This window comes from Polypterus senegalus, chromosome 3 (genome assembly GCF_016835505.1).
Source record: "Polypterus senegalus isolate Bchr_013 chromosome 3, ASM1683550v1, whole genome shotgun sequence".
NCBI classification, from domain to species: Eukaryota; Metazoa; Chordata; class Cladistia; order Polypteriformes; family Polypteridae; genus Polypterus; species Polypterus senegalus.
In genome coordinates this window covers 146,121,126-146,142,800 of record NC_053156.1, presented here as the reverse complement: position 1 = coordinate 146,142,800, position 21,675 = coordinate 146,121,126, and the positions used below count along the sequence as shown (strand labels likewise).

General features: G+C 38.0%; 1 protein-coding gene across 1 annotated transcript in view; it reads right to left on the bottom strand.

Moving 5' to 3' along the window:
• The window catches only part of ralgapa2 (Ral GTPase activating protein catalytic subunit alpha 2), a 627,566-nt gene that overhangs the window by 185,833 nt on the left and 420,058 nt on the right, over positions 1-21,675 (bottom strand). The window contains exons 32-34 of the mRNA XM_039749771.1: positions 14,732-15,503; positions 11,080-11,151; positions 8,728-8,851 (exon numbers count right to left, since the gene is read on the bottom strand). Of these exons, the coding sequence (XP_039605705.1) occupies positions 8,728-8,851; positions 11,080-11,151; positions 14,732-15,503 (968 nt within the window). The remainder of the gene's footprint in view (positions 1-8,727; positions 8,852-11,079; positions 11,152-14,731; positions 15,504-21,675) is intronic.

Below are 21,675 nucleotides of genomic sequence, written 5' to 3'. Positions count from 1 at the left end.
ATCGGGAAGCGCTGATCAATGTAATCGGTGTACCAGGAAATCATGCATTAAGAGAAGTTCCCCTTTGCTTGGAATGCAAAGTGTGATTAAATGCGTTATTTTTTAACGCGTTATGGAGCACATGCATCGAAGCTTCTCAATTGTGCTTGTGCTAAGAAAATGAAACATTTTAAAAATAACGTAACATGATTGTCAATGTAACCTTTTATAAGTAGTGCCTGGAAGATTCAGAGTGTGGAGAAACTGTAGAGTGTAAAATGAATCGGGAAGAGCTGATCAATGTAATCAGTGTACCAGGAAATCATGCATTGAGAGAAGTTCCCCTTTGCTTGGAATGCAAAGTGTGATTAAATGCGTTATTTTTTACGCTTATGGAGCACATGCATCGAAGCTTCTCAGCTGTGCTTGTGCTAAGAAAAGGAAACATTTTAAAAATAACGTAACACGATTGTCAATGTAACCTTTTGTAAGTAGTGCCTGGAGGATTCAGAGTGTGGAGAAACTCTAGAGACAGCGTGTGTATTAACTTGTGGATTTTCCTGTGAGTATTTGGTGGCAGCGTCACAAAGTTGGTTCCGCAAGACTGTGTTAGCTGCGGAGCTCAGCTCAGAGCGAAATGAGGTGAATGGGAGGGGAGATGATGACGCGACTCCCCCACCCGCCTTAACTGTCAATCCTCCCACAAAGACAGTCTCTCGGAATTTGCATAAGCACAGCCCTTCAACAGCAATTTTACCTTAGTTACAAAGTGATCAAAACTCTCGTTTAAATACTGAGTCCTCTCATTAAACTTGTATCCTGCATTAGCCGTGGGCATGACAAACGCCAGAGGCAGTCTGTCTATGAACTTAATTTAAACTTTAGGTTTACACCGTTGTTTGTTTCCGAAGTAGCTGCACTCATGAATATGGTTGTATGTGTCAGTCGCTGGCTTCTTATTGTTTCGCTGCCTTCTCAATTGTATAATGCATGTTTTCTTCAGGGCTTTTTGGAGCTCTTCCTTGTTTTCTACGTACTGCGTTGACAGTTCACGTGATTACGTGGGAGGCGTGATGATGTCACACAAAACTCTGCCCCCCACGGCCATCGAGCTCAACTCCATTACAGTATATGGAGAAAAATAGCTTCCAGTTATGACCATTAAGCGTAAAATTTCAAAATGAAACCTGCCCAACTTTTGTAAGTAAGCTTTAAGGAATGAGCCTGCCAAATTTCAGCCTTCTTCCTACACGGGAAGTTGGAGAATTATTGATGAGTCAGTGAGTGAGTGAGTCAGTGAGGGCTTTGCCTTTTATTAGCTTAATACATTACCTAAAAATCTATACTAAGTTTGAAATTAAATTAAAATGTTTTGGGGGCATATTTAGGGTTTAAACTATAAAAATAGGCATTTTTTTTTAGCCACATCCAAAATTTGCAGTTTTTCACAATTCGCAGGTGCTCTAGGAATGTAACCCCAACAACTTTTGGGGGTGTACTGTATTTGGTATATATTAAATTTAACATTTAATGCCTTACTTTCACATGTCTACTTCATTCTTTTTTTCTAATTAGGATTCTAATTTGAAATATCTAGAATATAGGTTTAACAAGGTGAAATAAAAATTACATACTGTATATATGTAAATATGTGATATATATACATATGTGTGTGTGTGGGGCTGCACGGTGGTGCAGTGGTAGCGCTGCTGCCTTGCAGTTAGGAGACCCGGGTTCGCTTCTCCCCGTGTCTGCGTGGGTTTCCTCCCGGCGCTCCGGTTTCCTCCCACAGTTCAAAGACATGCAGGTTAGGTGGATTGGCGATTCTAAATTGGCCCTAGTGTGTGCTTGGTGTGTGGGTGTGTTTGTGTGTGTCCTGTGGTGGGTTGGCACCCTACCCAGGATTGGTTCCTGCCTTGTGTCCTGTGTTGGCTGGGATTGGCTCCAGCAGACCCCCGTGACCCTGTATTCGGATTCAGCGGGTTAGAAAATGGATGGATGGATGTGTGTGTGTGTGTGTGTGTGCACATATATAAGTATTCATTCTTGACTGGGAAGAATTTTCATTAGGTACCGTATATATACAGTAAAAACTTGATTACCTGCCGTGCATTACACTGCGAGCTTTGCACATTGGAACAACTTTCCCTTGTGCTAGCACGTAGTGTTCTTCCCTAGCATCACAGTGTCAGTTGCATACCATCAGTTTTAGTAGCGCTTTGTAACTTTTCTCTTTTGTTACAATTAATCTACTACACATTGTTAAGGCCGATAAATGTATGCACATGATTTTGGAAATGTCAAAAAATTTAAATTATTAAACATTTACAAAATGGCAAAGGTGTTGCTTCAAAATATATAGAGTAGGAAGAACAGTGAACAATTTAAAGCATGATGCCGACAAAACTGAAAAATGTATCAAAAATGGAAACCACGGATGGTAATGTTATTCTGTATTAATGTGAATGTTCTTCTGTATTGTAATTTTCTTTTTAAATCCCATTACATTATGTTTTGTTAATATATTGTGATGTGCTGTATGGGAGCAGAAAGGGTGGAATGAATGCTGTAAGTGATGGGACTGGGTGAAGGGCTTCTGTTCTGTAAGGGACAGACACTTCCCTTAAGGGATGGGTAACAGGAAAAGTTAGGAGAAAAAGAAGGTGCAGCATAAGTTTTGAATAGGAAGTCAGGAAATAATAAGCAGGAGTGTTTGCAATATGGAGAAAGAGAATGGAAGTAGCAGGAGATAAACTGATTTGTAGGGAAAGCTTTCTTTTATGGTTTTGGAAGTATGCCCCGTAAACCAGATAATAGCATATAAGACAGGGGACAACGACTCCAAGTAAAACACAGAAAACTCCAGTACTTCTGAGTTGTATTTGCTTAATACGCTGGCCGTTACAATAGTATATGAATTAATTCATTTTGTTAAAGCTATATTATATTTTGTTAATATTGTTCTTTCTTGTAAATAAATACAAACATTCACTAAACTAATCTACTGTACATCATTTTTAAAGTAGTTGTGCTGTTATCTGTCTTTTCTCTTATCCGTCACAGCCTCTGTCTCGACCCCTGATGGAAAATCAAGGTTTTACTGTAATATGGCCTATGATATATACAACTGAAGGATTACTCGTGTTGAATTCTGTTAAACTTTCAGTTAGTGAAATCTGTCATTATGTTTCGAGGAGTCAAAATTAAAATTGTAGATACCTAAATAAACCTGTTAAACTAGTGATTACAGATATAGCTTGCAGTATTATAACTAGTTAAATCTGTGTTTCAGATATTATGTTTAAGATATTTTATCTATCATACTTACACTGGTTTTCTACCAATGGAAATTTTTATTATTGTATTTTATGGTTATTAGATGTGTACTTCAATTGAAAGTCATGTATAATAAAGACCAATCACATCCGTTACACTCAATGTACTTCTCCACACTGGGGAAACAATGACGCTCTCATTCTCAGCCCTCCCCATTCTTTACATTGCCAGGGCAAATCTCCAATGCTTTGACATATTACTTCTGGACACAAGTTAGTTGTCTGTCCTCACTGTCACCACATTATACATCAGCAATGAATGGCTCTTTTGGCAGGTCTTCAGCCATTAGTCACTTCACAACTTATCACCATATTATGAAACCTCTGTTTGTAAAATAAAATGGTTTCTACTACAGATCGACCACAATCCAAGTGTGAATTCCTAGGGGTCTACAGTCTCTTAAGAAATCCAAAGTTCAAAGTTGTGGTCCTCAGATAATAGATGTATTTGATAGAAAACAGCTTTAATATCACCACAAATAGTCACTGAATGCTACTGAAAACTGAAAAACACTCGAAAAAAGGGACAGAGTGGCCCCTGGCAAAAAAAGAAAAAGTGATTATTTAACACCAATACTCCATGCTGAAATGCACAATTAAAGAAAAGCATATATTTATTACTATGTTACACATTATGGAGAGGCAAATACCAGACCTCTTCGTGCCTTCAATTTCTGCTTCACTTAGACCTCGTATATGTCCAGAATCTACAAGCTGCTGGATTTACCGGTTACAAAGCTTAGTTTGTTCTGTGTTCATAAAAAGATGATGTTCAGTGCACCATAGGCTGGGTAATGATATCCCTCTGGTAGCATCTTGCTTACACAATAATGGGGCTGCATAGCTTTGCACTCCTTTCATATGAATTTTCATGGTTTTTGCTTGCAGCAACTTTATACCTTGTATGTTCAGCTTTAATTGAGTAACATGTCTCTCATTAAGGTAGTGAAGTATGTCCATTTGCCATAGGTGCTCTATACGTCTCATAAGATCAGATGTCAGCATATATGTGTGGTCATGTACTTGCACCTCTGCAGGCCTGTGTAGTATGTAAGGCTAGAGGGGTTTGTTGTGATCCCTGTATTATTAGGTGGATTCGCACAATTAGGTAGGGAAAGTCTGAACCAATCAGAAGCATGGAGTAAACCTTATAGATTTGTGACAGTGGAAAGCCCTGTAGGTGAAATTGGGTAGGAATACACTGAGAAACCTATGCCAGTCCTATTCAAATGGTGGCCCTCAGGCCACATGCAGTCCAGAACCAACCACCAAGTGGCCCAGCCTGTAGTCCCAAAATAGGCTTCTACTTTGTTTCCCAGTGGTAAATGAAATCATTGAAACTTTAAACCAATTATACGAGGGTCAGTCAAAAGGTTCCCAGAATTGTGATATAGCGGGAGAATGAGAGATCAGATTACGTACAGATTGTAACAGATGCAAAAGGTCATTTTGTTTATTTAAGCGGATGTGCTGTTAACATATGTGTCGGTACGGGATCCTCCTTGCATATCCCTGAGCCACATAAAGGCTGGTTTATATCCCGCACTGGGTGCAAGGGGCTTATGGCGAAAATGACATCAGATTTGGAGACACGCACAGGAAAATATTTCTAAATACATGGCACTGGTGGTAGAACAATCGTATATTCCAAACGGTGAATTTCAATGAAGGGCTGGTTACGCTTGTGCCAGAATAATGAACGAAGGGCTGAATATAACACAATCGGTCATCAAAACAAAAGACAGATATGCAAAACATTTGAAATTCATCTGCCCATCATATAGGTACCCTGTTATGAATATACTGTATCTGTACCCTGTAGAATTCAGTTGTCCCTTCTGATTTGGCGTGGCACACTTAGGTGTGATTGTCACCAATCTCCTTGTGTTCACACATCTTTGCATATCATTTCTCTTTTGATTTAATGCATTCTCCATGCAAAATGCCGGCCTGTTTGTCAGTAAATATGTATGAGCAGTCGCCTGCCCGCTGTTTTGTCAGGCACAGCGATGTGATTAAGTCTGTGTTTAAGGTTGAAGGTGTATTACAGTAATTTTACTGGGGTGTTCTGTGATTGACGGCAGACAGTAAAGTTTGTTAAAATGGTATCAAAAATGCCACTTTGTTAGTTGTTACTTCAGTCGTTTTGGCATGCGTACTACATGTTCTGTTACCAGTAAATTCTTCATCAGGAGCTTGTCAACAAAGAAACATGGAAAATAAGATTTAGTAAAAAAATAATAATAGTAATAACTACAATTAATAATTCATTACTTGACACCCAAGTACTCTTTACAAAGATATTTTAAAGATAAATCATTAATATAAGTACACCATTCCACTTTCACACCATATGTGCTGCTCTTAAGCATTTACTCAGGTATTTTTTCTGGGAGGAGTAGGAAACAATTTCTAGAGGAAAGGCTTTGTTGTTGTTGGATCTTAAATTTAACTTCTGTCATATGAGTGATTAAAACCATGTGAATGAAATAGTTTAAGTTCTATGAAAAAAAATCCTTTGTCTGTAATGATCACCCATTTAAATTGGTGGAGGACTTCATATTTCAAAAGGGAAATAAATATTATTGCTAATACTGTGCAATTTTTTGATTTTGTGCACTTTGAGATGTGCCTGGTCAGATGTGAGCAAAATGTTTATTTTTTATTTCAAAAGTGGGAAAAAAGTATTGCAACTACCTCAGATTATGTTCAGTTATAGCTTTTGTGTTGGTTTTTTTTATACATTTAACGTGCCTGTGCCAGATATCACCCAATGAAAAAGGGGGACAATGAATAAACATTACTTGTTTTTAAATACAATCATTTGTGTTGATTTAAAATTTGTCATTACCTGCTGCTTATTGGCTGTTGAAAATGTCTGGCCCAGCTAAATTCCTTGGTTTGAAAATCTGGCCCATCTGAAATTATAATTGAATAGCCCTGCTCTAGCCATTTTGCAGTAAATGCCTGAGTGATCTCGTATTTCTTACTGAGCTCTGGAGAGATGTCAAAGGTGACTGATTTACCATACACCTGTAAAAGGTCCTGTCTCACTGTTCAAAGAGTCAGTGTCTCTACTCTCTGCTCCAAACGAAGATTCTATACAGCTAAATGAAGGATAACTGTTGTTTCTGAACCATCATTTACTATAACTTAAGCCTCTACACAGCAACCAGCGTTGTGGAGTAGCAGCTTTAAAACCTTTGCCATGATATTATGTAGTCTGGGTTGCTGATCAAAATACATTATTTCTGGCTCAACAACTGTCATTACAATACTGATTCGAGTCTGTAACTGTCTCATGTGGTATAATTAGGTAAAGTGCCTTATAAGAACTCAGGGTTTCTTTAAGTTGCAGACTTTAGGTGTATTTGAACATGCACATTGCCAACAGCATTCATTGTCTTTAATCTATTTTACAACCTGAGCCAGTATTGAAATTCTTAAATTTTGCACAGCTGTTAAGGTAATGGGCAATATGGCATGTGATGATGCAGGTTCCACTTTATGCTCCTATCTTCTTTTTAAGAGCTCTTGAATCCGACTATCGGTAATGTCAACGGATGAGCTGGACAGTGAAGACATCACGAAGCAAGGGCATGGTGCAAAAAGGTGCAAAGTGCTTTTATTAAAACAATCCAACAAAACAGTGTCCAAATAAATAGTGTAGTGCAATCAAACATTATTAAATAAATAATCCAACAAAGAGGAAAAAATCCCAGGCATTAAAACAAGGCTAAAATGAGATTAAAATCATTCTAACAACATTGGGGTTACACCTCCCAAGCTCAGCTTCTTCCCAGTCCCACGAGTGGCAGCCTTTCCAGCAGCTCCATGTACGACTTTATTTTTCTAACTTTTTCTAAATTTTATTATTTTACTGATCACTCCTATCACTTTCTTTTATGTGGACTCTTTTTACTACTTTTGTGAATTTCCCCTTGGGATTAATAAAGTATCTACCTATCTGTCTCTCGAGTTCTTTCAAAGTTGTGCTCAGCATGCGAGACTTCAGCCACCGCAGTCCTCATACTACTGACCCCCGTCCTGGCTGCCACCCCCAGCGTCTGTCTGACCGCTCGGGGTCGGTTGTCCTCCCGTCTTCCTTCTCGCAGTTGAAGTCATCCCTCGGATCCCTAGGGTAGACTTGTCCACTATCGTAACCACTTTTCTAATAACTCAGTGGGCATAATCCAGTCCCACGAGTGCCGATCACTCGCTCCATCTGGGACCCTGACCGAGCTGACCTTTTTCTTTCTAGCTAGCTGGCTTGTCCACTCTCTTTCCCCCAATGCTGCTCTCTCGCTCTCTGCCTCTTACTTTCTTTCATCTTTTGTCTTTCCCCCTTCCACCTCGTGCTTCTCCTATTTATCCTGGGGATGTGGCTCAGGTGTGGCATTTAGCAGCTCCCGGCTTCAATTACGGACACAGACGATTCCTCACCTGTGCACATAAGCGAGGAAACGCCTGCCTCATGTAGTGTCCAGGAACCACTCCAGCCACACTACCACGCCCTCTCTTTAAACCATGAGTATGGCGTTATTTATTTAAAAACTGGGCTTTTATTCAGAGCCGTGGACCCGCTATATCACATGGCCTTTGATTTACCTTTTGTCTGTGAAGGTTATGTAGCTTTTGCAGCCAATCCTGCTTCAGCACAATAATGCACTGAGGTAGGTTTTTCTTTATTCTTGATGTAAGAGGGTGGTATTCCTTTCTTTGACTTTGTGAAATCACTTTGTAGTAGTAGGGTAATGTACTGTTTTAGTCATTATGGATGCAATGAGAAGTCAAGCAAAATTACACATTTGATTGGCTAATTGAACAGATTATAATATGCAATATGCAACTTGCATATTGTAATCTGTTCAGTTAGCCAGTCAAAGGTGTCATTCTGCTTGACTTCTCATGACATCACTTTGGTAAAGGAGAGAGAAGCTTGCACTGAAATTCATTTCACTCATGACTTGGTATCTAACCATGGAGAGGTCCTTCAGTGTATTCTGTCATTCTGCACCATGTTTTATGGAGTACCCGATAAATCTTGACAAAAACTAGGGGGTAGTTTGCACAGAAGCCATTGTCAACTTCAAGGGTATTTACCATTCCATCAAGGGAGTGGACTGAGAGAGCAAAGTCATGAAAAGCCTCAGCATCTCTTATTTTAATAGGAGCTGTATTTTCAAGAGTTCCAATTTCAAGTTGATGAGGTTGTTCATTCTTATCCTTTAAACTTCTTGATGCTGCTGTGTGTGGGTATGCATCATGCTGACACAAGGCTGAAATCAAACAAGCCTGCTGCAAGTCCCTTTTAGCTTGTCAAGACACCTCTATCTAGAAATCCTTTACATTATGCTCCAAAATAGAGATAAATTATAGCAAAACAACTCAAAAATAACAGTAAAACGGTTACCTCCCATCCAAGTCCAGAAACAAAATCTTCATATGCTTTGCTGCCTCTTGTGTTTGAAAGAATGGAACATTTGTCTTCTTGACCTTCCGCAATATAAAACACTGCAATTTTGTGTGTTTCACGGCTACATAGAAAGAAATTAATAATAATCAAGACTTATTACTACACTATTATATTATTATTATTATGGTTATTATTTCTTATACTATATGACAACAATTAAAAATTGTACTTAATCATGCTGTTAAAAATTGTACTCAATTAAATATAGACCATGATGTCAATGAGAGAACAAGTCAGGAAATCAAAACACGGTCTACATCTGTGTTGCTTTCAACCATAAAAACCATTTACTCTTCTCTTTGAAAAATGCTTTTTACAATTAGGCTTGAACTCACCCCAGGTAAGATGCAACTTGCATCCACATTCTGTCTCTCCAAGTTCACTTTCAGGACAAAATACACTAAATGTACTTACATAATTTGTTCTCTTCTTTTGATATGCTCATTGATTCTTTGTATGTGAGCTATCAACACACTGAACAGCATATATTCCTTTCTGTAATTCCTCATTGTCCTCCAAGATCATTTACAGAATGTATACAAACATTTGTAATTTACAAACAGAAAAAAGTGATATGGCATTTTTACATGTCATGTACAGTTTTCTGAGTAAAGACTGAATGAATTTTGCTTTTGATTTTAAGATAAAAACGGAAAAACTATAATGTTTTGCAGCTAGTACGATTATTATAGAACTTCAGGTGTAGTTGAGGCTGCTGTCCACCTAATATAATCTAGGTATGTCACTGGATATTTGGCTAACTGCAATAAAGGCAGTCTGCTATTATTATGCTGCCAAAGCTGTTCAGATAGACTCTCATTTGAGCTTTAAAGGGCAAAGCAAATCCCATGTTTGAACAGGAAAGTATCTGAATCTTTCATGATCCTTGTGATGGCTGGGAAAAGGTCTCCAAGGCACTGAATGTTAGTCCCAGTAATGTATATACTGAGGTTTAGATTACTGATTATAACATTTTACTGAATGTAAGCATCATAGCTGTTACAGCTTACATATTTTATTCTGCAGAGTATGTAAAATATTCACTTGCATATGTATTAATGATTTAGTAAGCAACCCCAGAACTAAAGGATGTGAAGTGTAACTTTACTAAAATGTTTATAAACATAATAGCAGAAAAGATGATTTCTGATGTTACTGCAGTACCTGAGATAGTTTGTTATAATCGATGGATAATTTAACCAGCACAAAGGTTTGTAAACAACTCATTGGACATTACAAAAAAAGAACAAAGTTATGGTAGTAACTAATTAATCTGTGCACTTCAACCAGAAGCATAATCAGAAATACACTAATCATGTTTCATACTAATGAGATGATAAAGGACAAAATTATTACCTCATGTGGTTGTATGCATAACCTCCTCTTTTGGTGTTACTACTTCAAAAATAGTTCAAATATTACACTTTGCAAAAACTGTATTAACATATAAAGTACACCTCTTGTAGAACACACATGATGAATGTGAACTAGCAACTGTTAAAATAAATATATAAACGTCCTGAGAAGAACACTTTTTGTATGAGGCAGAAAGTCTGAAAAAACTGAAAAACAAAGATTCATGATGTGTTTCAGGAGAAATGTCAAGGTACTGCCTCAGCTCATGGAAAGAAGGAAGGTTTGAAGAAAAATGCTAAGAAGAATTGTAAGTGCTAAAATGTTTGGAGTTATCTTCTCTACATTATATATACACAGAGCCTGTGCTAGCAACCATTCATTAGCAATTCTGCATAGAGACTGACCAAAAATTGTTAAGATAAACACAGATTATTAAAATTGTGTAATGCCTAAAATGTAATTACTTGTAAATATGCATCCTTAATAATACCCAAAGCAGAATATAAAATAAATTTACAATTAAATTTTGTATTTTCAAGATCTATTAGATTTAAAAAATATAAATCCTTTTCAGCATAAAAGTAAATTCCAAAAATAAGTGTCTCTGTACGTTAGAAAAACAAAAGGAAAGTATGCAGTCTGAAATAAAGCTGATGCATAACAGATTATTTTCAACACACAGGGAATTTGAAAGATATGCAAGAGGGCTTTAATGAAGGCATGTAGAGAAGGGGATTGGGCAAGTGTTATAATAGGATGTGAAAAATCAAAGAACTTGTCAATTTAAATAACTTTTACATTTTAGTTGACATATGTAGCAAAAACTAAATTATACCATGTAACAAGAAATCACACAGGTATATTGTAATGTAGCCATTTGCTGTTATTTGCCATAATTTGCTGTTATTGGAAACTCAGGTGATAAGTACTTACCATTGTCTTGAATCAAGGTTTTTAAGTTCTCTTAAAAGCTTTGAATTTTTCTTTAAAATATGAAAACGTTTTCTGTTGGAAGTAAAGAATGAAATGTTTAAACAAACAGTGAAAGAATTTAGTATGAGTATAAGCATACCTAACTGGAAAATACATTGCCTCAGTATTAAATAAATTAAATAGAATGTTGCAGTCAGGTACGCGTATGACCAAGGGTCATGTAGTTCAAGAAAATCTATATAAATTCATAATAAAAAATAAAGTAAATGTATAAAAATATCATTGTGGAATAAATAAATTGTACATCAACATGTAAATTCAACTGTTAAGAAAATTAAATTTACTCAGAATAAAACAGTAATAAAGCAAAAAACTGACCAGAGAAAAAACTAGCTTCAAAGAGAACAAATAACTAGAACTTCAGAAGGAAGCACTGAATGATTTTAAGTTTCTTGATACAAAGATGGATGCTGAAATGTTAAGAAAGATAAGTATATAAGAGAGGGCTACAGCTATTATTTTTTTTCAGATAGGCCCTGGTTGACATTGTGAACAATGATGAAGGTCTCCCTTCTAATGGCACCATCTCTTAGCATTCCACAACCAGGTATTGGATAAATGGGTTTTGTAAAAAGATACAGTAGATGATTGACTACACATTATTACAACACAGGGCTGCAAATGAAAATAACCTTTTCAGTTGCTTTTCTAAATCTAGCATTGTTCTAGTACCAAAATCAGTGGTCGTTTGCCAGAGATTCTCATTGGCTTTTGAGGATAGATATTGTCTGCTCCTAACTAATAACATCTCAATAAACTACTGTGACATTGATGCAAATGGTACACTCCAGGATTTGAAATAATGCAGCAGCATTCTAAAATGAGTTTCACCATTCTCTCTCCTAATCAGCTGAAGAAAAGTTTACCCACTACATATGTGAAGTTAATGTAAATCTAAAATCAAACACTGTTAAATAATGATACTGCAGGGTGGACAAATCGGCAGCTTTTAATTCCGGGCAACCAAACAACAGACTTGCAAATCCTGGCAGATTAGCAGATGTTTCGGATCTTTGGTAAATGAAATATTTTCCTAATCAAAAACAATTCAATAACAACAAAAGACCCATTTCTTCATGTATCATCTAAAGTTTGGTGTCGATTTTGAAGACAGGTCCTTACAGCACGCAAGACTGCCGTAACCACTGTCTAAGGTTTATACTTGACGTGCCTATGCTGGATAGCACAGCAAAGGATAGCACAGCAAAAATGACATCAGACACAGCAACATGCACTGGGTTTTCACTGCGTGCTGCATACAGAAATTTTTTCTAACTACGCAGCAATGCAGGTAAAGCACCGTGTTTCCTAAAAGGTGAATTCTGAGGGGAGGCTGGTTACATGGGTGCTAGAATGATGAATGAAGGACTATATATGAGAAAAGATTAACAAAATACAAGAAGACACGCAAAAATATTTCAAGTGCATCTCTTCAACATGTAGGTCTCCCACTCACAAAAATATTATACTTGCTCTCCCTTTGCCACTTTTGGCTAATAGGTCTGGATGCACACACCCACCAATAAGCAATAAAGCAACCTTGTATAATAAGTCCATAAAACAAGCAAGAAAAAAGTTAATTGTATCCTCTCTCAATTTATCTTGATATAAATAAATTAATAATGAAGGTTACTTTATTAGGTCAGGGTAAACATATAGATTTTCTGATTGTTATTTTCCATTTAAAGGATTCAATATTGAATCTTAAAGTCTCAAGATTGAACTTGTGAATCACTATCCTACTCAATTAACATATGTAGATTTTTGCTTCCTTTGGCATCCGATCCAGTAACCTATGGGAAAAGCACTTTATTCCCTCGCGCAGAATGAGAAGGGTCCGGCTGCAGGCAGGACTGTATGAAATGGTGTGTCCTCCTCAACTGAAATCAGTGCTTTCGACTCTTAAATCAGATGTGTGGACTTCATACGGATTCAAAAGGTGCATTAGTAAAGAACAATTTGATACAAGTAAAGCCAAATGTAAGCTGTGCAGCTCAAAAGTATTGTTGTAATACAACAAATTTCAGAAATCATTTGTCCTGATGTCACCCATAAATGTAATCTCAGTCGACAATCCAAAAGAGTAGAGCCTAAACAATCTACACTAGAGATGGCAGGTTGCTCCAAGTATCCGTTTAAATAACCTCTTGCCCAAAAAATAACAATCTATAGTAGTTTTTATCTGTAAAGATACGAGACCCTGCAATGTTGTTCAAAATGAGGGCTTTCGACAAATGATACAGGTTTTCAAATTGCAGTATGTTATACCAAGTAGAAAACAAATGAGTTAAGTTATTATACCTAGGTTCTATGAAGATCTTAAACAAAGCATTGCCATGTCTCTCAGATAAGCAGAGAGAGTAGCTCTAACTTGTGACAGTTGAACATCCAGAGCAGCATATTCCTATGTGACAAATTACATGTCACTACATTAGAAACGATAGGGCATCTATGGCAGATGCGTTGCAGACATGCGAGCATATGCAAGTCACACCGCAAACAACCTCGCTGCCTATGCAGTATGCAGAAATTCTGTAATGGCTGGCTGGCTGTTGTCCCAAAAACCTTTCTAGCATTTTTAATATGCTGATGAATTGTGTGACTGAATCAGTCACAAGTTTGTGTGTTGGCAAGTCCAATAATTGTTGCTTCTCTTTAAGGACATGGCTAGCTGTACTGCTATAGCGAAATAAGTATGCAACGTGCCTCCCACAGCCAAGTAAGTGGGCAGTTGTTGTCATTTTCAGAGCATTGCATTCCAGAACCCCCCGCGATAGATGAAAATCTGCGAAGTAGAAACCATATATTTGTATGTTTATTTTTATATATTTTAAGCCCTTATAAACTTTCCCACACTGTTAACATTATTAGAGCCCTCTAGACATGAAATAACATCCTTTAGTCAAAAGTTTAAACAATGCTCCATGACAAGACAGAGATGACAGTTCTTTCTCACAATTAAAAGAATGCAAACATATCTTCTCTTCAAAGGAGCGCCGTCAGGAGCAGAGAATGTCAGAGAGAGACAGTGAGATAAAAGCAAACAATCAAAAAAGCAGTATGTGCTTTTAATTATGCCGAAGCACCGCGATAAAGCTGCATTTTGTACAGGAGCGTCCGTATCCTCTAGGCAAACAGCCTTTGTGCAAACAGCCCCTCTGCTCACCCCCACTCCGTCAGGCACAGAGAATTTTAGAGAGGGTGAGAGAGAGAGAAAAACAAACAATCAAGCTCCGCACGGGAAGCACATCTTATATCATTGAGGAGTTTTAGTTAATATGTAATACATGCTCTGATTGGGTAACTTCAAAGCCATCCGCCAATAGCGTCCCTTGTATGAAATCAACTGGGAAAACAAACTGAGGAAGCATGTACCATAAATTAAAAAAGACATTGTCTGCAGAAATCCGCGAACCAGCAAAAAATCAGTGATATATATTTAGATATGCTTACATTTAAAATCCGCGATAGAGTGAAGCCGCGAAAGTCGAAGCGCGATATAGTGAGGGATTACTGTATACTGAATTAATTTGTTTACAGATTTGGTATATTTAGAAAAATAAATTAAATAGAAAAGGGAAACGCAACACACCTTCTGTCCCAGGAATTCATTCCTAAATCATTTAACAAAAGTCGACAGAAATAAAATGGAGCGTTGGGTTCTTGTGAATTAGGTTTTTCCTTCCTTGCTACTTTCATACTAATGTCGCTGCTCCACCTTTTAATATGTTCCTCTTCATGGCAGCTTTGTCTTAAGATGCTTTCCATGATTGTTTTCTCCTGATCAATGCTCATTCCAAATGGTGGGGGTGTTGGCTCATTTAGATTTAGTTGTGGATGGGATAGACATTCAGGACTACTATTGCCAAGGTTTTCCAACAATATATACAATTCATCTTTCTCTTCTTCATTGTTTACTGTGTTCCTGTTCAAGGTTGATGGAAAGCCAAAGGTACTAGGCAATGATGTTTTATGGTTATTATCATAAACAAATGGCTCACTGTCCAAAGGTCCATATATTAATCCACCTTCCCAAGAATATTTGCCAGAGATATCTCTAACAATGACACGAACATCAGAACTAGCCTTTTGAGGCTCACCAGGTTGATTCTTTTCTGCAGGGATCTGCAAATAAGACACAAGTGTGCTGTCATTTAATACAAAAAGTTGCAAATTTGGACTCTTGAAGACTTCAGATGAAAGATCAGAACAATCAACATAAGAGTTATCATGATTTTCACTAATAAGACTATGAAGAATGGCAGGGCCTCCACTAAGAGGATGATGACCCAGATGATTTACTAAATGTGTCATTATCATCCGTGCAGTAAGTGGAATCAGCTCCATGTTCCTTCTCTTCTTCTCTAAAAGTATCAAAAAGACAAGAAACACATTTTTAGTTAATCAATATTTTAGATTTTATAATTTTTCAATTATTGTGTCCAATAAATAATGCAAAATTTACATTATATATATATATATATATATATATATATATATATATACACACATATGTAAATTTTGCATTATTTATTGTATATATATATATACACACACACATATATAAATATATACATATATATACATATACACAGACACAGAGTATATATTGTTATGTATTATTCTATATATTATAAAATTTTGTTTCTGATTTGTCATTCTGACTACTACTGATTGTTGATTGATGACAGAAAAAAATAAATGTAAATGTGTTTAGCATAATGAAGAGGTTTTCATTCTTTATGAAGGCACTGTATAAACTGTATTAATCCCACTAAATTTTATCATATATATATATACATATATACAGCGGAACCTCGGGTTTGCGAGCATAATTCGTTCCGGAAGCACTCGTATATCAAAGCGAATTTCCCCATAAGAAATAATGGAAACTCAGATGATTCGTTCCACAACCCAAAACTATTCATATAAAAATGATTAATACAAAATATAAAGTAAAATACATAATACAAATTAACCTGCATTTTACCTTTAAAAAGAATCATGGCTGGTGTGTTTCTAAACTCATGTGGGATTCCACCCAACGGGACGACACACGGCAGAGCGTCCCAAAGCAATCGCAGTCTCCCAGCACTGTAGCAGTTCGCCATATAAGCGCATCCAAAAAGATCGCAGACATGCTATAAGCACCTGTCGTCAATGGGTCATACAAGGAACATTATAAAGATCCTGCTACAATAAATAACAGCGCTGTTGCTGTTTCAAGCTGAATAAAGCTGGTGTTAAAGTACTGAGACTGAGCTTTGTGTTTTGGGGAGCAAGATGGGGTCTCGCACTTCACAGTGCACACACACAGTCACAATGCTGTAGTAAACAGTATACGCTCGTACGGATGTTGACTATATGAGTGAGGCACACAGACTCAGACGGAGAATAGGAGACGAATGCCAGAGAGAGATAGAGAGAGAGAGACACGCTGGGCGAGCGAGCGAGATAAGGAGAGAGAGAGAGACGCGCTGGGCGAGCGAGCGAGCGAGATAAGGAGAGAGAGAGAGAGAGACGCGCTGGGCGAGCGAGATAAAGAGAGAGAGAGACACGCAGGGCGAGCGAGAGAGAAGAACCATCAGCTCAGTTGTGATCACATGATGCTCAGCAGACAAAGTGTATCCATACTACTCGTATTGCAAGACATCGCTTGTTTATCAAGTCAAAATTTATTAAAAATTTTTGCTCGTCTTGCAAAACACTCGTAAACCAAGTTACTCATAAACCGAGGATCCACTGTGTGTGTATATATATATATATATATATATATATATATATATATATTGTGGTGGATGGCCGGCTTCAAGTTCCGGTCCTTACCCCAAGGCCGCCAGGAGGAGCTCTCCCGACAGTGTGGATGGGCCCCGAGTTCCAGTAGGGCCTTATGGACTTTGTAGTCTTTACACACAGCCCTGGTGAATACCGTGGGGGCCACTGGGAGTCGCTGTAGGAGGGCCCGTGGACTCGTATGTGCCCTATACCCCAGAAGTGCATCACAATCCCAGGACAGGAAGAGAAGGCGTGCTTCCAGGGTGAAGATATGGACTGTTTACCCTGACCCGGAAGGAATAAGGACTTGTGGACTGTTGGGCAGGAACACCTCCGGGTCAGGGGATATAAAAGGACACAGAGAAAACCCAGAGCTGGGAGGTAGAGGGGTGAAGTGTCTGTGAGAGATGGAGTGTTAATTGTGATTGTGTTAAATAATTTATTTGGGGTATGAATAGTGTACAGAGAGGTGTGCTTACTGTACGTAAAGGTCAATAAAAGAAAACTAGTGATATCTTCACCTAGAGTCCAGCGTGATACCTAAGGGTTCAAGAGGCGGATCAGAGCCTCACTGTCACAATATATATATATATATATATATATATATATATATATATATATATATATATATATATACACACTAGACATTAAGCCTGTTAAAATAACGGGCGCTAGAACAGTAGTGCATGAACATTTGTATGAACAGTCTATATTAAATGGCAAGGGACCTTGTATGTGGCTGTAATATGTGTCACTGTATTGTGGGCCTTTAATTTTCTCTCTCAGTAATACTGGTTTGTATTTCCGTAAAATGCCTGTAATTTTGTCTGAAAATAATACAGTGGAACCTCGGTTCACGACCATAATTCGTTCCAAAACTCTGGTTGTAACCCGATTTGGTCGTGAACCGAAGTAATTTCCCCCATAGGATTGTATGTAAATACAATTAATCCGTTCCAGACTGTATGAACTGTATGAAAATATATATTTTTTTAAGTTTTTAAGCACAAATATAGTTAACTACACCAAAGAAAGCACAGCGTAATCTATAATAATAAAAGGCAAAGCCCTCACTCACTCACTCACTCACTCACTCACTCACTCACTGACTCATCACTAATTCTCCAACTTCCCATGTAGGTAGAAAGCTGAAATTTGGCAGGGTTATTCCTTACAGCTTACTTACAAAAGTTAAGCAGGTTTCATTTCGAAATTCTACACGTAACGGTCATAACGATCTATAACGTTCGACGACGTCCGCCATGTTGAACTTTCTTATTTATGGCCCCATCTTCACGAAATTTGGTAGGCGTCTTCCCTGCGCTAACCGAAACCGATGTACTTACTTATTTCGATGGTATGACGCCACTGTCGGCCGCCATATTGAACTTTCCAACATCACCAATTTTCAAACTTCCCGTGTAGGTAGAAGGCTGACCCCATCTTCACGGAATTTGGTAGGTGGCTTCCCTGCTCTAACCAAAACCGATGTACGTACTTATTTCAGTGGTATGATGCCACTGTCGGCCGCCATATTGAATTTTCCAAACGTCACTAATTCTCCAACTTCCCGTGTAGGTAGAAGGCTGAAATTTGGCAGGCCCATTCCTTACAGCTTACTTACAAAAGTTAAGCAGGTTTCATTTTGAAATTCTACGCGTAACGGTCATAACGGTCAACAACGTCCGCCATATTGAACTTTCTTATTCATGGCCCCATCTTCACGAAATTTGGTAGGCGGCTTCCCTGCGCTAACCGAAACCAATGTACATACTTATTTCGGTGGTATGATGCCACTGTCAGCCACCATATTAAACTTTCCAACGTCACTAATTCTCCAACTTCCGTGTAGGTAGAAGGCTAAAATTTGGTACTTATTTCGGTGATATGATGCCACTGTCGGCTGCCATATTGAACTTTTAACGGAAACCGATGTCCGTTACTTATTTCGTTAGTATGACACCACTGTCGGCCGCCATATTGAACTTTCCAACGTCACTAATTCTCCAACTTTCCGTGTAGGTAGAAGGCTGAAATTTGGCAGGCTCATTCCTTACAGCTTACTTACAACAGTTAAGCAGGTTTCATTTCGAAATTCTACGTGTAACGGTCATAACGGTCAACAACGTCCGCCATGTTGAACTTTCTTATTTACGGCCCCATCTTCATGAAATTTGGTAGGTGGCTTCCCTGAGCTAACCGAAACAAATGCACATACTTATTTCGGTGGTATGATGCCACTGTCAGCGAGATATTGAACTTTCCAACATCACTAATTCTCCAACTTCACATGTAGGTAGAAGGCTAAAATTTGGCAGGCTCATTCCTTACAGCTTACTTACAAAAGTTAAGCAGGTTTTATTTCGAAATTCTATGCGTAATGGTCATAACGGTCAACAACGTCTGCCATGTTGAACTTTCTTATTTATGGCCCCATCTTCTCGAAATTTGGTAGGCGGCTTCCCTGCACTAACCGAAACCAATGTACGTACTTATTTCGGTGGTATGATGCCACTGTCGGCCGCCATATTGAACTTTTCAACAGTCTTTGTTACTTATGGGCCCATCTTCAAGTTATTTGGTACACGGGTTCCCAACGCTAACTGAATCCTACTTACGCATATATATCGTCCATAGCCTGCACCTCGGTCACCGCGTGAGGTGGCGTTGTGTCCCCCATCCCAACGCCTCCCACGTTGTTTGCTGGCTACCTGCCTATATAAGACTGTCCATCGCTCCGGTCTCTACATTCCCTTCCTTGCTTCGCCACGGGATTCACATCTCCCTACTGATAACTACAGCCCTAATTTGTTTAATCCACGGCTTCTCCGTTGTTTTATTGTTTGTTTATTACAATTATAGGTATTGTATAGGTATTTTACAATTACTTTACATTGCTCAGGTACCCATTTCCTTTATCATTCCAACCCCATTACCATGTCTATCGAGATGATCACCATCGATCAAAGAACTGTCACTTACCGAGTGGTTTCCATGCCGGAGATACCACCTACCTTTTCCATTCTCTTTGTTACATATTGCACGGCCATATCAGGCTCACTCTTGATATCCGGAGGAAGATTCTGTCTTATGTATTGAATGACTGGGACAGGTTCAAGGTGTGAACTGATTACGTACAGGAGATAATTATACTACACAGGAGCACTAGAAGAGTGAAATGCTTAAGCCCTTCACCTATGGTTCTGCATGTGAGTTGATGGCTGCCGCTGAATTGTTCGGTTGTCGCTTTCAAGTGTACCAAAATGGCCAAAAAGTTTACACCTTTCGACAACCGCCAATTCCTCTCAAACATCTTAGATTCACAGGTGACGATTTCAGTAGTGGACACTTCGATGTTTATGAATGTTTAAACTCTCAAAAGCTGGATGTGATTTTATCAATAAAACCGGTTGTGTCCTTACAACGCTTGACAGATGCCAAATGTCACTTCAACACAACAAATCCTGCAAATACTGTCGTAATTGAAACAAACCATGAAACTCAAATCGATTATGACAGCAGCAATCCAAGATGTGACATTTGAGACAAGATTACTGTTCACATGGCCAACTGTAAGTTACATGCTCAACAGTAAGCTCAGCGCACAGCTTGGTCATGTTACAACCGGAAGGCCGAACTGACAACATTGTATACAAAGAGATCCTTAACAAATAATTATTGGCATATTTTCCCTCAGTTTAAAAAGGTTTAATTTTCTTCTTAATAAAAATTTTAATGCAGTACTTCGCATTGAACGGTATTTTGCTATATATATATATATATATATATATATATATAGATATAGATATAGATAGATAGATAGATAGATAGATAGAGGTATATATATATATAGATAGATAGATAGAGGTATATATATATAGATAGATAGATAGAGGTATATATATACAGTATAGATAGATATGAGAACAACACTCATATCAATGACAAAACAATTACATTAACAATCATGTTACGTTATTTTTAAAATTTTTCCTTTTCTTTTTCGTACCTTCTTTAAAACACTACTTCTCCGCTGCGAAGCGCAGGTATTCTGCTAGTAGTAAACTAAATGTAAAAATATTGAATAACACTAAGAAAACCTTGAACAAAAGAGAAAACTAACACTGCAAGAATTTGTGCTATAGCATTATGACCCGCTCGCTAAAAACTCTTTTTTTAATGAGTTTTAAGCACAGGGGAAAAAATGAACATTTTAAAAATCTGTAATTTAATAAACAACCAAGAAAAGTAACATTGCAACAATGTGTGTGTCTCTCGCGTGTGTGTCTCTTAAGCGCGCGCCTCTGTGTCTGTGTGTGTGTCTGTCTGTCTCTCGTCTGTGTGTGTGTGTCTGTCTGTCAGTCTGTCTGTTGTGTGTGTGTGTGTGTGTGTGTCTGTAACTGTGTCTGTCTCTATCTCTGCACAGGGAATGCACAGGAAGAGACTGAACACGTGCTGTGTGGCCCCGCGCATGCGCACTTCTCCAGAAGACACACACACGGACACTGCGCGCCTGTGTGTGTGTGTGTGTGTCTCTCTCTCTCTGCACAGGGAATGCACAGGAAGAGACTGAACAAGTGCTGTGTGGCCCCGCGCAAGCGCACTTCACCAGAAGACACACACACACACAGACACCTGGACGCACACAAGGGTTTTATTAAAGAGGATATATAGATATATATATATATATATATATATATATACACACTCACCTAAAGGATTATTAGGAACACCTGTTCAATTTCTCATTAATGCAATTAT